Source organism: Zootoca vivipara, chromosome 7 (genome assembly GCF_963506605.1).
Source record: "Zootoca vivipara chromosome 7, rZooViv1.1, whole genome shotgun sequence".
Classification (NCBI taxonomy): domain Eukaryota; kingdom Metazoa; phylum Chordata; class Lepidosauria; order Squamata; family Lacertidae; genus Zootoca; species Zootoca vivipara.
The window spans coordinates 61,257,359-61,274,273 of NC_083282.1; the positions used below are offsets into that span (position 1 = coordinate 61,257,359).

Sequence of the window (16,915 nt, forward strand, 5' to 3'; positions counted from 1 at the left end):
GACTTTGATGCTCATGCATGGTTCATAAACCATTTCTTTCTTCATTTATATTCATTGCTTGTATCCTGCCTTCCACCAAAAGGCCACAGGGTGGGATGCAACACATTAAAACCATACAATACCAAAGCACAACAAAGAATTAACGAAAATCCGTTATTTCATTCAATTACAGTGCCTACCATAACTGAAAACAAGGTGGCGCTGTGGGTTAAACCACTGAGCCTAGGGCTTGCTGATCAGAAGGTCGGTGGTTTGAATCCCTGTGACGAGGTGAGCTCCCGTTGCTTGGTCCCAGCTCCTGCCAACCTAGCAGTTCGAAAGCACGTCAAAATGCAAGTAGATAAATAGGAACCGCTACAGCCTGAAGGTAAACAGTGTTTCCATGTGCTGCTCTGGTTTGCCAGAAGCGGCTTTGTCATGCTGGCCACATGACCTGGAAGCTATACGCCGGCTCTCTCGGCCAATAATGCGAGATGAGCACGCAACCCCAGAGTCGGTCACGACTGGACCTAATGGTCAGGGGTCCCTTTACCTTCACCATATCTGAAAACAATATTAGGAGTTTCATACTCCTACAAACCAAAGGTCTGGGAAAGCTTAAACGCTTCCGTTTGCCACTGGAACCCACTTAACACGGCTGAAATGTGAGAGGCGAAATAGAGATAAGCAGTTGTAGCTTACATTGAATGTGCCTTCAAATACAGTTTAGCACTTATTTGTTGGGTTTTTTAAAAGCAAAATTTGTATACTGCATCTAACTCATCAGTAAATAAGAGGAAATTAGGAACTGTTAGAGAATTAATGAAAGATTACACCTAAAGAGCTGTGTCAATTTAATAAGGCTGTAACAACAGCATTAGGTGTTATTCCCACCACCCCCCAAGACAAAAGTGTGAGTTGGATGGAAAAACAGAGAGGATGCTTGTTAAATTGCAGAGGATTATAAAATTTTTTGGAAGGATTGCAAGCAATAAAAATTATAGGCTCAGAATTCAGAATAATCTTTGCCAAATGGGAAATGGGAAATTTGGTCACATTTGAAAAATATGAACCACATTGTATCCATCTAGGAGGAAACCTAGGTTTTCTGAAAAGCAGTCGAGCTATTCTCAGTGGATATGTTGTTGCTCTTTTTTCTTTATTCCGTGTGCCTTAGGTACCCAGCCACCTTGCTCATACAACCAGCTCCTCTTCTAAGTCTCTGAATGTCATTCTGCAGGGCAGTTGCTTTGCTGAGGCAGCTGTGTGGTTCCTGCATGGATTTCTGAAGCTCTTTCTGGCTCATTGAGCACCCGAGACTCTTCAGCATTTTGCACATCTATGAGCACCTGCTATTATCTCAAGCTCTTTTTTGCTTCCTAGCCTGGTTGCCAGATCTAATGAACAAATTGAGCTAAGCTGGCCAGAATCCTTTATTGAGAGCTGGAAGAGGCTGGAAGAACTTGACAGAAGGATGCAAAGGAGACAAGCAGCATTTAGCAGGCTCATTTGTGAATTGAGGAGAGAGAGAGAGAGAGCCACAGTCTTCTAAATGGGCTTTGTGTGGTGGCCAAGAAAACTTTCCTGGCTTGTGTGGTTTGTCCTTATGGAACTATGGTATGCAAACTCATGGATTGCCATCCAAGGTTCATTGTTTTAGTTGGTAGCCTATTGTTGTTGTTGTTGTTGTTTAGTCATGTCCGACTCTTCGTGACCCCATGGACCAAAGCACGCCAGGCACTCCTGTCTTCCACTGCCTCCTGCAGTTTGGTCAAACTCATGTTCGTAGCTTCGAGAACACTGTCCAACCATCTCGTCCTCTGTCGTCCCCTTCTCCTAGTGCCCTCCATCTTTCCCAACATCAGGGTCTTTTCCAGGGAGCCTTCTCTTCTCATGAGGTGGCCAAAGTATTGGAGCCTCAGCTTCAGGATCTGTCCTTCCAGTGAGCACTTGGGGCTGATTTCCTTAAGAATGGATAGGTTTGATCTTCTTGCTGTCCATGGAACTCTCAAGAGTCTCCTTCAGCACCATAATTCAAAAGCATCAATTCTTCTGCAATCAGCCTTCTTTATGGTCCAGCTCTCACTTCCATACATCACTACTGGGAAAACCATAGCTTTAACTATACGGACCATTGTCAGCAAGGTGATGTCTCTGCTTTTTAAGATGCTGTCTATGTTTGTCATTGCTTTTCTCCCAAGAAGCAGGTGTCTTTTAATTTCTTGACTGCTGTCACCATCTGTAGTGATCAAGGAGCCTAAGAAAGTGAAATCTCTCACTGCCTCCATTTCTTCCCCTTCTATTTGCCAGGAGTTGATGGGACCAGTGGCCATGATCTTGGTTTTTTTGATGTTGAGCTTCAGACCATATTTTGTGCTCTCCTCTTTCACCCTCATTAAAAGGTTCTTTAATTCCTCCTCACTTTCTGCCATCAAGGTTGTGTCATCTGCATATCTGAGGGGTGCCCTATTAGACTCACCCATAAACTTTTTGTGTGTGTTTAGATGGATGTTCTCTTTCTTCATATAGTTCCAGAAGCTGATTAGGGAATAGCCACTCAGAGAATAGATATGCAAATAGATAAATAATAATACCAATATTGCTTACGAGTTATACTAAGGCAGGCATCCCCAAACTCAGCCCTCCAGCTGTTTTGGGACTACACTCCAGAGTAGACCTATTGATTTTAGTGGATCTACTCTGAGCATGACTAATGTTGGATAGCACTCTGTATATCTTTATCAGCTAATTTCTGAGCAATCCTGCCAATGAAATACAGAGGAAAGAGCCAATGAAGTCAGCACTTTCTCATAATTGATGATTCCTGATCAGCATGAAAGTAAGCAGTTTGTTAAAGAAACACTAAGCTTCCTAAGACTCGCTTAGGTTTGAACAAGTGCATTGACCCCCATCTTTGGCACTTGACTTGAAGCCTATTTCCTTTGTCTTTAAATTATCAGTCAATCAGCACATGACCTCACAATCACCACCTTCCTTTTCACAGGATTTCTTTCTTTCTTTTATATTTAGGGGAGAAAACCCTGAATATGGACACAACACCTATTCACCACTTTGCCCATCCATTCAGTTCATTTTCATTTGAGGGAAGAGGAGAGAGGTTAAGTTTTAATCTTGCACACACACACACACACACACCACTTACTGAACATCTCCCTGCAAAGACACCACAGTATTCTCTTCCCTCTTATCACATTGAATAAAATGATTTGGTGTGCATATGGGTGCAACTGCACACACACTTAGCATTATTAAACACAATTCTCATCCTTCAAGTGCAGAAGAAGAAGCAACGCACATGAATAGAGAGGAAAATGCACAAAGGTCCACAAATTGAGGGGCAGCTTGGAATAAACTAGTGTGGAGATAAATACCATATAATTATACAATCATAGAACTGTATTGTTGGGAAGAACCATGAGTGTCATCACATCCAACCCTCTGTAATGCAGGAAATGTTTGCCCAACATGGGGCTCAAATCCACTACAGAATGAAACATAGAGAACTGCCTTATACCAGTGTTCCATCTAGCTCAGTATTGTCTACTCTGACTGCCAGCAGATCTCCAGGGTTTCAGGTTGGAGACAATTCCCAGCCTTACCTGGACAAGCAGGGTGTGTGTGTGTGTAAAAACTAGGACCGTTTGTGTATAAAGAAGATGCTTTACTGCTGATGCTTTAGGGCCCTTCCCAGAAATGGATAATATTAAGCATCAGTTATGTTCAGAATTTCATAGGGAAATGTTTCAAAATATTTGAGAAATACCCAAGTTCGCACCACCATCTTCAGCCTTTGCAATTGTCCTCTTCTTCCCATTCATGGTAACTGTATTTTAATCCTCTTCCTCTTTGTCTCTGTGGAACCTTTCTTGATGGAAGAGTAAGATAAAATTCTTTCAAATAAGCAAGCAAGCAAGCAAGCAAGCAAACATTATTGGGAACTTTTTGTCTTAGGGTGTTTTTTTATATAAAAACAACACTTTTGACTATCTGAATGAATGAATGAATGAATCTTTATTTGCATCAGTCATTGGCCATAGCAATAAAACAACAATACAATATACAAAGAATAGAAATAAAAAGTCAATTATGTAAAATACATTTGAGTGCTCACTGGAAGGACAGATCCTGAAGCTGAGGCTCCAATACTTTGGCCACATCATGAGAAGAGAAGACTCCCTGAAAAAGACCCTGATGTTGGGAAAGATGGAGGGCACAAGGAGAAGGGGACGACAGAGGATGAGATGGTTGGACAGTGTTCTCGAAGCTACAAACATGAGTTTGACCAAACTGCAGGAGGCAGTGGAAGACAGGAGTGCCTGGCGTGCTATGGTCCATGGGGTCACGAAGAGTTGGACATGACTAAATGACTAAACAACAGCAACAACAACAATTTAGGGTGTTGAATCAATAGTCAATAGTGGATCTTATTCTGATTGCCCCAGCTAAAAACCTTGCCACCTTTGCTGTCACCTGCTCATCTTGATCTGCCAAGAGAAAGGACTCTGTGGCGGTGGTTGGGTGACCTGGAATGGACAATAAAAGAGGGATGATAATCTCTTTCCTCAAGAGTGAAAGCCAGAAGGGCATGCACCACCGATTCGGTACTGCCATCTCCACAGGGGCATAAGCGTTTTTCATGTGGAATCTGTTGGACTCATCCCTCACGTACAGCCAAGGGCAATACATTCAATCTTGCCTCATTTAATAGAATCCTAGAGTTGGAGAAGCATCTCTGCAATGCAGGAATATGCAGCTGAACCTGCAACCTTGGCATTATCAAAACCATGCTCTAGCTAACTGAGCTATAAGACACATTAAACAGCTCTTTCTGCCAGAACAAGGCTATTCTCTACCCTGCCTCACCCTGCCCCATCCCATCCTGCAATTATCCTATTGTCACTGAAAAAAGTCACCTGGTGGATTATCAAGCTGTGGCTAAAATGTAAGATGCCATTTCACAGAAAGGTCTGAAATAGCACCAGAACTAACAGAATGCATCAAGGTGGTTACAACATTGTGATCTTCAGTGAACACACCTCCGTTCACGGCGGTTTTAGTTAGGGTCACATTTCAAAACTGCATTTTGAATTGTTAGTTAATGAATTAGGCTATTTGCACATGCTGTGCTTTAAACTGGATTTTTCATTTTCCTCCTATTGAAAATGGAAAACGTACATCGAGGAGTTGGTATATATGATTTTAAAAATAGCTTCCTACTGCCTTGTATATATTGTACACTACACAGCATTACACATTTAGAAGTGACACTTTCTAGGCAAAACAATGTTTTCTAGGGTTGCCAGACTCAATAGAGGACAGGAATTCTGTGCCTTTAATTGCCCTGCTCTCTTTTGAGTCTGGAAACCTTAAGGAGAAACCAGCAGACCCTTTGTTTAATTTCCAAGCAAAGGGTCTGCTGGTTTCTCCTTAAGGTTTCCAGATATCTGTGAAAATGCAAATCTGCTAGAATAGTTCCCTGGAAGCATTTTTTAAAGAGGAAAGTCAAATTTCCCATTGTGGAACACCTTCTCCTTATCTTGTCATCTGTTTCCACTCTTGCCATTTATATACCAGGTGAAAACTATTATTTTAATCTCTGCATTTTGTGGCATCTGTTGTTATTTATTCAATGTATTAGTAAAGTACTAACATAAGGAGTTTCTAACTGACTTGCAACATTTTAAGAGAGTATAAGCATAACATAAACTATAAAAGAACAATACATTACAATAACCCTACATACCTAATGAAACAGAAGCAAAAACATCAGTAGAAAAAAATGAATAATAATCATAACGTAAACCACAAAATCAGGCTTCTATTAACTGGATTGTGCTGTTGTTCCTGCAGCTGGGTTGAAGTTATTATATTTTATGTGAGTCTTATGGCTGTGTTTTGCTAGGTTTTAATGTTGATTTTTAATGATGTTTTTGTTTTAAATGAATGCTGTAAGCTACGTTCAGACCACAGTGTTAACTCTAAACATAGGTTAGAGATGTTTAAAATAAATAGCATATATATATATATATATATATATATATATATATATATATATATATGAAACTTTTAATATGAAGGTGCAATCAGATCTGTGATTCCATATTCTGACGTGGGAAAGTCCTGAATACCTACATCCTTGGTGACTTAAATTCATGGTGACAGCAGAAGCTACTAAGGCACCACCTCCAACATCAAATGCTCCTTGCTGCTGTATTAGTAAATAATTAGCACGCTGGAAGAGGAATGGCATCAAATAGTCTAATCCCAGATGCTTATTTAAATTGAGCAGCTGTCAAACTGCAGATTATAGAGGCATGTAGGCTGACTGGAAGAGTTTCCACATCATCAAAACGCCTTTTCCTAGACAAGCTAATGTAATCTGCATTAAAGAGTGACTGCAAACTGCTGCAGTCTCAAAAGCAGGGGATGTTTTATAAATCTTTTGTGCTCTCTCACATGACCAGGAATGGCATCCACCTCTTAGTGGTCATGTTCACCTAAACAGGGTGGCATACCCTCCAACTCCCGGTAAGAAAAATCCGGGATCAGCAGCGGCGCGGCACGGAAAGTCGCTTCTACGCATGTCTGGACATGCATAGAAGCAACTTCCGGTGCTGGCGCTGCTCAGTTTCCGGTGCCCAAACATGGGCAGAGCGGCACCCGAAATCGGTTCTGCGCATGTCCAGACATGCCAGACATGCGCAGAAGGAGCCTCCCTGGCAGGTAGGAAATCCGGGGGATTTATGGGAATTTCTCTATTCGGGATAACAGCAGGAAATGGGTTTAAATATGGGGGGTTTCCCGTGAAAAATGGGAGACTTGGCAGCTATGCAGGATGGCATTAAACAAGGTTTTACTCAGAGTAGGGTTGCAATCAAAGTAGCACTTTTCGAGAATGACTTCCGCTGAGCAATGGGATTTTCCTCCACTATCCTATCCTGCAGACCCCCTCAATCAATTCTGAGTTTTCCCCCCAATACCCTGGAGCAGATTTTGGGATGGTACACTCAGGGAGAGGAGGGGGGGGGGAGAGTCCTGCTGTGCAAGTGGAAGTCATTCCTCACATACATTTAATGACTGTCATGGACTGGCTGGACACAAAGGAATGTTGGGAGGCACCAGCTAGGGAACCTCCAAGGAAAGAAGATTGGTGGCGGGACAATGACGAGTGGTAAGAGGGAGGAGAGGGAGAAGCCGGGGAGGGGGAGGAGTCAGAAGCTGAAGAGGTAGCAGGGTTTAATGAGCAAGGAGAGTCTGGGGCAGAGGGAAGTCCAGAATATGAAGCTGAAGGAAGAGAGGAGGGAGGCCAAGAGGCAGAGATGAGTCAGGCTGCTGAAGAAGCCAAGGTGTTTCCCCCTCCTGCTGTGGTAAGCTCCCATCCCCCCTTGTCTCCCAGGACCAAAAGATGTATGAAACAGGAGGAGCAAAGGCAGACATGTTGGTGGAGTCTCAAGTTGATTGGGAAAGACCTGGGAGAGGAGGATACTTAGGTAGCTGTGAGAAGGCAGGGACCTTCAGTCTCTAGAAGTGGCTCATAGGGACAAGACCTATTGAAGAAGAGTTTCTCATTAGATCTGGCACTCCTGAGCAGATCTGGTTTATTCTAATAAAGAGTTAACCTACTTCATGTGATTTATTGCTGATTCGCTCCTGACAAAGACTAAGTTAGATTAATTTCAATGGGTCAAACTTAGTTGAATGCCACCCTTGTAGATCTCTTATGATCTTAGTTGAAGCAGGTATTTGGAAACGATGAACAGCATCAGAAAACACACAAAAAAATTGGGGTATTGTAGAGTAATCCTAACCATCGTATCTACCAGCTGGAGGTGGTAAGGGTGGGGTGGAGGAGCCCAGTAGCAGAGAGCTGCTCTGCTTCAGTGGGGGGGGCACACATCCATCCAGTAGCACCCACTATGCTTGCAGAAAGCTCTGCAGAAAGCCATCAATCTACCACAGCCAGATTATCCACCAATGGTAGCCTATGAAGGCCCAGAAACAGAGTGTTCCAGCGACGGAGAAGAGGCAAATTGGATCCACTGGAGCCAAAGTGCCTCTGTTTCCCTGAGAAGGGTTGTAGGGGTTCACAGGGCTTTAGTGGCAGGGATTACCAGATAGTGGAGACTCAGCTGTCCTACCTTGCCAGTCAGCTGTGGAATAAAGGGTGTAAGCAGTCTCTTCTAGCCTGCCCCCTATGATCCCGATTTCTATGTGCTAAGTACTCCTAAAAGCCTCTCCTTTCATTAAATGCTTAAATTATTGACCACTTTAAAAGCAGCTTGCTCGGTTTCTTGAAATGGCATGAGTAGCTAAACCTTCTTGTAGGGCACAACAGAACAAATGCACAACTCTCTTTATTTTGTCTCTAATCTTTAATAAAAGATTGCACTGCACTTTAGAACGTTCACTTGATCTTGTTAATTTCAAAGCGTTCTTAATGCTCATTTTTAAATGCATGTCAAAAGTACAGCTTAATTGCTCATGAAATGCCTTTTAAGTGGGTATTATGAAAAGTTTTAAATGACAATTTTGTTTGAAGAATGAGCGAATTCTTAAAATAAATTGACAGTTAATTACAAACCTGGATTTATCTGCCCCTCAAAATAATTGCTGATAAGATCTGGACAGAACCAATAGCTTGGCAGCAACACTGAGTCATAATGGGTTGTATCCAGGGTTTGTTTGTTTTTTTCTCTATTATTATTACTTTTTTACACTCATGTAAAATGGAGCACCCCATTTTCGCTCCCCCCTCCCCACAGCTGTTACTTAGAATGTGGGGAGCCTTCCAGAACAGGAATATGACATACACAGCAGCAGAAGGCAGGAGAGATTATGACAAACTGGATTCACCATCTTGCATGGCTTTAAGTTTTTTATGCTAGCATAAAACTGTAATTGGAGAGGAAAAACCCCATGAGTCAAAGCTCTGTCTGATTAGCTGTTTGCATGGATTGCATTTTTATTATTATTTCTGAATAGCAGTTAACTGCATGATGGAGAAGAGAGGCTGTAGTTGAAAAAATAACAAGGATGGGAAAGGGAATTTTGAACCCAGTGAAAGCAAAATAGCTTCCAAGATAGACAGAGAGGCTCTATCCAGGGTAGGAACTCTTCGCCATGTTTAAAGGGTGTTAGATAGACTTTGCTTTAAGAGTGTGCATGCAGATCTTAGTAGCTGTCATAGAGCCATGATAGCTACCTAACTGGGAATAGGCAGCCATCTGTGTGTTTGAATAGCAGACGGAAGAGAAGCATCCCAGCCAGTGAGTGAAGCATGCAGAATAGACAGCCATTCCCTGAGCACTTATTTCCTGGCTTTGCAATCCTCACCTGTGAAATAGGTATTTGCTTAAGGCCTAGGGCTCTTGGGTCCAAGCTCTCAATATCCAATGGTGCTATAAACGCCCACTTTGAAATATCTTTACCAACCCCTTGTTATCCTTAGAATCTTCCTTCATCTCCTTTAGTTGCCTTCATCTTCCCTCATTTTACTAATTTGAGATTGCAAGCTCTTCTAGGCAAGGACCTGCCTGTTGCCTATGTATGCTACTTTGTAAAGTGCCATGCATGGTGATGGAAGTGCTAAAAATAGCTTGTAAATTATATTCCAGTCAATTAATTAATTAACGCAACAGACTGCATTGTCTCAAAAGCAGATTGGCTGACAGCCCTCTAGCTAAAACTCATGAACTTGGGGAAGGCACATTAGACACAAGAGCTAGATAAATGTCAGACTAGGCAAATGGGTTTACTACTTTTAACCTCAAACTATTGAGGATGCATCAGGTTGTACCGGTAATACGGCCCCTTGATGTACTTCCTGAAGAATGCTGTGGAAAAGGAGAGTCAAACATGCAAAAGTTAAAATTAACTAGCAGGAAGGACATTTCCAAAAAGTACAAAGTGACTCAGAAAATAGAGGTAGTTTGAGAGAATGAAACAGAACTTTTCAGCCAAACTTGTCCGTCATCTGAACAATGGCCCCAAATATTCCAAAGGAGCCTCTGAAGAGCTTTTCCCCAATGTCTGCAGGGGAATGAGGTGGGGAAATTGGATGCATTTATCTTCTTCACTGATCAGCCAGTGGGCAGCAGAGAGTGCAGGAAGAAAAGAGGTTGGAAGGCGCACGTAATCACCGCTGATGAGAGGCTGAACAATTGTCTGGCTTTAGCTTTAATACAGAATAGGGCTACCAAGTCTATAAAAGGTATTTCCTTTGTACCTATTGCACAATGGTGCAGAATCTCCTTCATTAACAACTTCGGTCAAGGTTGCTTTGATGGCATGTGCAATCTCCTTCTTTTAAACACTTAGGACTGTGTTCTTGAGGAGGGGGGTGTAACCCTTCAGAAGTTTGAGAGTTTACTGAAAGTCCCTCCCGCAGTATTGCACCTTGCACCCCAACATGCTGCTTATTAGATTATAAAAGGCTGAAAAGCAGCAGCAGACACAGAGTGCCTTACAAGGAAGCATCCAACTGGCACAGTAAACAAACGGATTTGGGGGGAAGGCCCAGAACTCATTGAGTTTGAGGACAAACAGGGACCTTCTCTGCAAACGGAACCTGCAAACAGAAGGCCCCAGGTTCAATCTCTGACAACTCTAGGTAGCGCTGGAAATGGCCCCTGTCTCAGACTCTGGAGGCCACTGCCCACCAGTGTTGACAATACTGAGCTAGATAGACCAGTTGTCTGACTCAGCGTAATGCAGCTTCCTATGTATTTTTTAAAAAAATTGGTAGATTGATAGGCTTGGTTGTGGTCCACAACACCAGTGCTTACCTGACCTCCCACCACCGGCATTGATGCAGCTTACTAGAAGGGAAAGGAGCTAGGCAGCAGAGAGGTTGGCACAATGGACCGCATTGACCTCATTACCTTCTTTCATCCCTCAACACTGGCCATGGTGACTGGGGCTTGGAGTCCAGCAACATCTGGAGAGCCACAGGTTCTCCATCCCTAACATAACGTGTCTCTGGTTTAAGGAGTTCTACAAGTATTTCAGAAAGCTGTTGGGCTCCACGTTGGCCACATTAGCTTGCAAGGGTTAAGGAATATCTCATTACAAGTGTCAGCCAGAGTTTGAAATCTGCAAGCCCAGGGAAGCCCTTGGCTGAGATCCAATGAAGGCTCTGCATTACTACCATTTCCATTTAGCTTTATTTATTATTATTTCATGGACGTTTTCTACTAATGAACCATCACTTTCATTTCTGCCCATCATAATTACACAATTACCTATGCTGGAAGTATTTAGTAATAACATTCCTGACCATAAATTTGACTCACTCTTTTAAATACCGTCATAATTCAGTTTTAATGAAAGCTTGAGTCTTCTTACAGTATGCAAAAGAAAATGGGCTTTAGTGGAAGTATAGACAGCGAAGCACCATGTTACAGAGTAACCAACCCCATACTCCTTTCTCCGTGGTTAATGAGATGTAGTGTGTAATCTGAATAAGCAATGACCCCTTGGATTGGTTTAATTATGAACGTTGGGAAAGGCTCTAACTGAATGAGTGCTCCAGGGAATTATATGAAATTGCATGGATGTCACTAAAAGGCATGGTTTTCCAAAATGGTATGTCTTGTCCTTTGAGGGTTTTGTGGTGTGGTGTCGCAAACAGTGGTGAAACTATGGAGGGAATTGCAACTGATCATTGCACTATGAAGCTGGCTGAAAAGACTTTTCATCAATTCAGAGTAGGCATGAGAAACAGTTTTGATTTTATTTGCACTTTTAGGAGGAAATGTGGGTTATTGTGTGTGTGTGTGTGTGTGTGTGTGTGTGTGTACGTGTGCGTGCGTGCTTGCGTACATTAATCTGTCCAAAAATACGTATGATAGTTAAAACTGTATACAAAAAAGTGTTCATTAGAAGAAAGGAGTGCTAAAATGCGGGTGAATTTTCAAGAGGGTTAATTTTTTTAAAAAAGAATCCAAATTGCTGTGGAAATTTGGAGAACTTAATTTAAGGTTGGGAAACTGGGAACTTGTCAGATTTCTCCATCTCTAAATAATCTCTAATCTCAAATAATAGTTGGAGGATTGGAGTTGAGCCATGGGCTGCTCTGTCCACCCTCTCCCCAGGGCTGGCTCTATGGCAAGGCTGGGTGGCGCAGGGCGCCAGGGCGCAGGGCTGCAAGGGGGTGCCGTGCTGTGGCACCCGCGGCAGCCGCACGGCGGGTGCTGGGAAACGGGGTGGGGGCGGGGCACCGGAGGGATATTCGCACCACGGCGCCAGGGTGCCAGATATGCTTAAGAGGGCCCTGCCTCTCCCTTAAGTAATTCCCTCCCCCCCTTTCTTTCTCATATGAACAATAGTCTTTGGACATTTAAGGAACTGATTTGAATCAGTCATTCTTTGTTTGCTTAATTCATTTACATAATGTTTGAACATTGGGGGGGGGAATGTCAAAGGCAGGTACCAAGTGATCTTGAGCTCACTGATCCTGTTGTTTAATGTAGATAGTAAGCTTCCTGTACTTCTGTTAATTCTCTGTTGTCCATATGATGTTGCCCTCCAAAATACAGCCAACCCACTCTTCCCCTTTCCTCAATCTGGATTTTTTCATACTCTCTCACTTTCAGAGTATCCCAACTATAAGAAAGTCCACTTTCAGAGTATCCCAACTATAAGAAAGTCCAGACTGAGAGAGGGGGAAGAGTTGGGAAGGCAGTAATTTGGAGGAGACCATCATATGGAAAACAGAGAATCAATGGAGGTACAGGAAGCTGACTGTTCATGTTAAACAGCAGTATGGATGAGCCCAATGTATCTGTTTTTTAAAGATCCCACCACTGTGGGATCAAATGAGTGGTTTTATTTGCAAGGGCTCATGCTGTAAACTCTGCCTTGCACTTTGTCACTTGGGCAAGTTACTTGTCATTTGTGACTAGCCAGGTGCCGACAGCAGCTATTTTGTGGTGGGGCCTACATCAATTTTTTGAATTTCCAGATATGGCCATAAATTCCAAAAGGATAGCAGCTCCTTTTATGGAAATGACTACTCAAAGGCAGTTACATCTAAGCAATCTCTCTTTCTGAGGCATGTGAAATACTGTTAAATCCAACGTTTTTGCACCTTTACAAAATGTTGGATACCATATTGTGAGAGAAATTACTACTTAAATGGGAACAGATAGCCCTTGAATGATAGCTGTGTTTTGAGATAGAAAAGTAACTGCTCAAATGAAAGACTCTCTGATGGTAATAAAAGGCAAATCTTTGAGCTGAGGAAAGGGTTCCCAGTTGAGTTTCCAAAGTCAGTCTCAAGACTGTTTCGTTTGGTATGTTTGTTGACAACTTTAGTGAGAAAAGGAAGAATGTGTCAATGAAATGGCAATTAGATGGAGAGAACAGTCAATTCAGATGAGAATTGGGAAAGTATACATAATGTATTGGATGATTCATGAACTGCACAGCAAAAAATTTAATAGGGCAAAGTGCAAAATCATGAGCTTCAGTGCACTCTTGGTACCTGCCAGAAATGACGTATTGACCTGAGCCGAGGGTCTTAGGTTAACATGCATGACATCTATGAACCACTGATGTGATGCATTATAAGGAAAATAAATACACTTCTAAATGGAACACAGGATCCTGTTTTAGTCATCCATCTCAAAAAGGGATTTTTAAACAATGGAACATTTCCTGAAGCTGCTAGGTCAAACTACTTGATTTAGCTTCCATTAATCTTTTTTTAAAAAAACCTTGCACACCGCCTAAAATTTACCTCCAGCTTGTTAACACAAAAATGCACTGGCTTTTCTTTTGTCCTGTTTCCCACCTACCAAGGAGCCTGTGTCTTTTGCCTAAAGTTGGAGACATGCCTGGGTAACAGCTGGATTTTCCATTCCTGAAGATAAGGTTTCAGCCATTGCATTCCCTTCTTACCATGAGCAGAAGTGGCTGGAAGGGCAGAGCAGCACCATGCAACAGCCTCCTCGCAGAGGGATCAATGCCACTTACCAGGATGGAGGGGTGGAAGGACAGGGTGGCACTGAGTTCAGGGTGGCATGGATACACTAGTGCATCTCCATTGCCCAACCTGGCTGTTGTCCTGCCCTACCCTTCCTGCTAAGTGACGGATGCCACAGCCCTCAGCACCACCTTGCTCTGCCAGTAGCTGCTTCCCAGCAGGCCTAGGTGAAGCATACATGGGACCTATGAGAGACTCATTTGAATGTCTGCTACATCCTTCCACATCCCACTGGTGGGTGCACTAGCAGAGACAATCTGGCATTCCCATCTTGCCATTGCTCCTGGTAAGAGGCAGTGATGTTGCTTGTTGTTGTTTAGTCGTTTAGTCGTGTCCGACTCTTCGTGACCCCATGGACCAGAGCGCGCCAGGCACTCCTGTCTTGCACCGCCTCCCGCAGTTTGGGCAAACTCATGTTGGTAGCTTCGAGAACACCGTCCAACCATCTTGTCCTTTGTCGTTCCCTTCTCCTTGTGCCCTCAATCTTTCCCAACATCAGGGTCTTTTCAGGGATTCTTCTCTTCTCATGAGGTGGCCGAAGTATTGGAGCCTCAGCTTCAGGACCTGTCCTTCCAGTGAGCACTCAGGGCTGATTTCCTTCAGAATGGATAGGTTTGATCTTCTTGCAGTCCATGGGACTCTCAAGAATCTCCTCGGATGTTGCTACTGGAAGGCTGTTTCTGCAGTGCCACCCTGCCCTGCTAGCTGCTTCTGCCCAGCAACTTAGGTGCCACCTGATCAGCATCTCACAAAGCTTTCCTTGAATGTCTGCTACCTCCTCCCATAGTCCACTCTGTATCCATGGCTTCACTACCTGCCAGGTTTTTCCTTTCCATTGCTTGCCTATTTTACCTACCATCTAACCTAGGAGTGTTCATTGTGGTGACTTTCCAGCTGCTGATGGACTACAACTCCCAGCAGGCCTAGCCAGCATGACCCAATAGCCAGGGAAGATGGGAACTGTAGTCCGACAGCATATGAAAGGCACTGTGTTGGCTTTCCCTGGCCAATCCTGCTGAAAGGTTTTGGAGAAATTGAAAGTGTGAACACAGTTTTCTGATATGTAGGTTGATCTAATAAACTGTTGCCTTAAAATGGATTTTGGAATGAAAGGAACAGGAATGTATGTCAAGAATGGGCTAGTTTTGTTGGCGAGTGAATGGTGTGCACTAGTTCCTCTCATCCAGCCAGGCTTCCCTAACTAGTTGGATTCCAACATCTAGAAGTCATTAAAACATAAGAGCCTGCTGGATGAGGCCAACGGCGCACCTAGGCAAGCATCCTGTTCTCACAGTGGTCATCCAGATGCCCAAAACAGGATCCGAGTGCAACAGCACTCTTCCACAGTTGTGATTCTCTGGCATTAAGAAACATGCTGCCTGACAGTGGAGGCATAACGTAGCCACTATGTCTAGTCACTACAGGCAGCAACCGTTTTAGGCGCATCTGATATGTATAGAACCACACACATGCATCATGCCGAACATAGAAGTGGCCCAAAAATGCCACTAAAAGGCCACAAAAAGGGGCAGGGCAAGGGTGGAAGAGGGTGTTTGCAAGCTTTTTCAATGGTGTTTCAAATATACGCGATTTCACTTAAACGTGGTGCCATGGAACGTAACAATTTACACAAGTAATTTGGAAGTTGCCTGTAGCCTCTGAATATGTCCAATCCAGTCCCAGCCAGCCTGGCCAACAGCCAGAGTGCCACAGGTTCCCCACTTCTAATCTACAAGATGTGACCCATCTGGAATGGGTGTGTACATTTTTGTGGTTTGTAACACATTAGATCCATGCAGCTAGATACAATCTAGAAATTATGTCAAATTATACAAATGAGCTCTTTACAATCAAAACCTTTTGCAGAGAGGTCTTTCAATGGGCATGGGTGCCACCTTTAGAATTAAAAATTTTATACACATCCTAACAAGTTATCTCCCTTGAGTACATTTTTCCTTGCCTGGATTTTTAAATTATTATTATTGCAAGTGCCAGCTGTTCTTTCAGAGTCAACAGAGCTCCAGCTGTCCAGTGGCAATCTGTGAACGGTGCGATTCGATTTCTGCACTGCTTCTAACTTGTTGCTGAGAAAAGACAACCTTTTCCTTGGATCTTGTATACAGTAGCATCTTTGAACAGACAGGACGGGTCCAGCTTGGCATTTTGTACTCTGCGGCCTGATCATTCGCCTAGAATGTATCACCATATGTTCAGCACCGTATGGCCCATTTGCTGTTGCTGTAATACAAACACACAATCCCCTTTGACTGCCACATCCCTGTGCAATTTGCTGTGCCTTTCTTCCTTGCAGTGCACATAGAGCCTGGCACATGCGAAGTCATCGCTGCTCACAGGTGCTGCAATAAGAACAAGATTGAAGAGCGCTCACAAACAGTGAAATGTTCCTGCTTTCCAGGTCAGGTGGCTGGGACGACGCACGCTGCTCCTTCATGTGTAGACGGTAAGTGAGCAGGTCTCTCTGTGAAGTGTGCATTTGCGTTTGGAAATCGCTGTTGAATGGATTAAGAGATCCACCCTTAGCTCTGGAGCTTTAATTGTAGTTAGGTGTGCCAGCTGGGAGATTTACATTGTATACTTCTGGCTGTGTAGTTTAAGCAAAGTCAGCTGTATATTTAGCTGCAATCAGAAATAACCGAGTGCTCTTAACAGGTTCTTTATGAAAGCACAACACACTTTTCAAATGGGTAGAATTTATTATTATCATTTGACAGCTGATGGATGTGCATTTGAGAAACCGGCCCGACAGCTTGATTCACTTTGAATAAAGTTACATTCAAATAAACATAAATACCTTCAGGATCAAGAAGTTAGTAATTCAGCCATCGTCACCAAGCAAGCCATGTCAATCCAGGTTTACACAGCTTCAAATCACTTTGTACGGTAGTCAGCAATACTGCCTAAGTGGCGCTC

The 16,915-nt window shown here is 43.2% G+C and overlaps 1 protein-coding gene across 1 annotated transcript in view; it reads left to right on the plus strand.

Moving 5' to 3' along the window:
- TAFA3 (TAFA chemokine like family member 3) overlaps positions 1–16,915 on the plus strand; it is a 96,896-nt gene that overhangs the window by 60,857 nt on the left and 19,124 nt on the right. Inside the window, exon 4 of the mRNA XM_035122882.2 lies at positions 16,296–16,445. Coding sequence (XP_034978773.1) covers positions 16,296–16,445 — 150 coding nt within the window. The remainder of the gene's footprint in view (positions 1–16,295; positions 16,446–16,915) is intronic.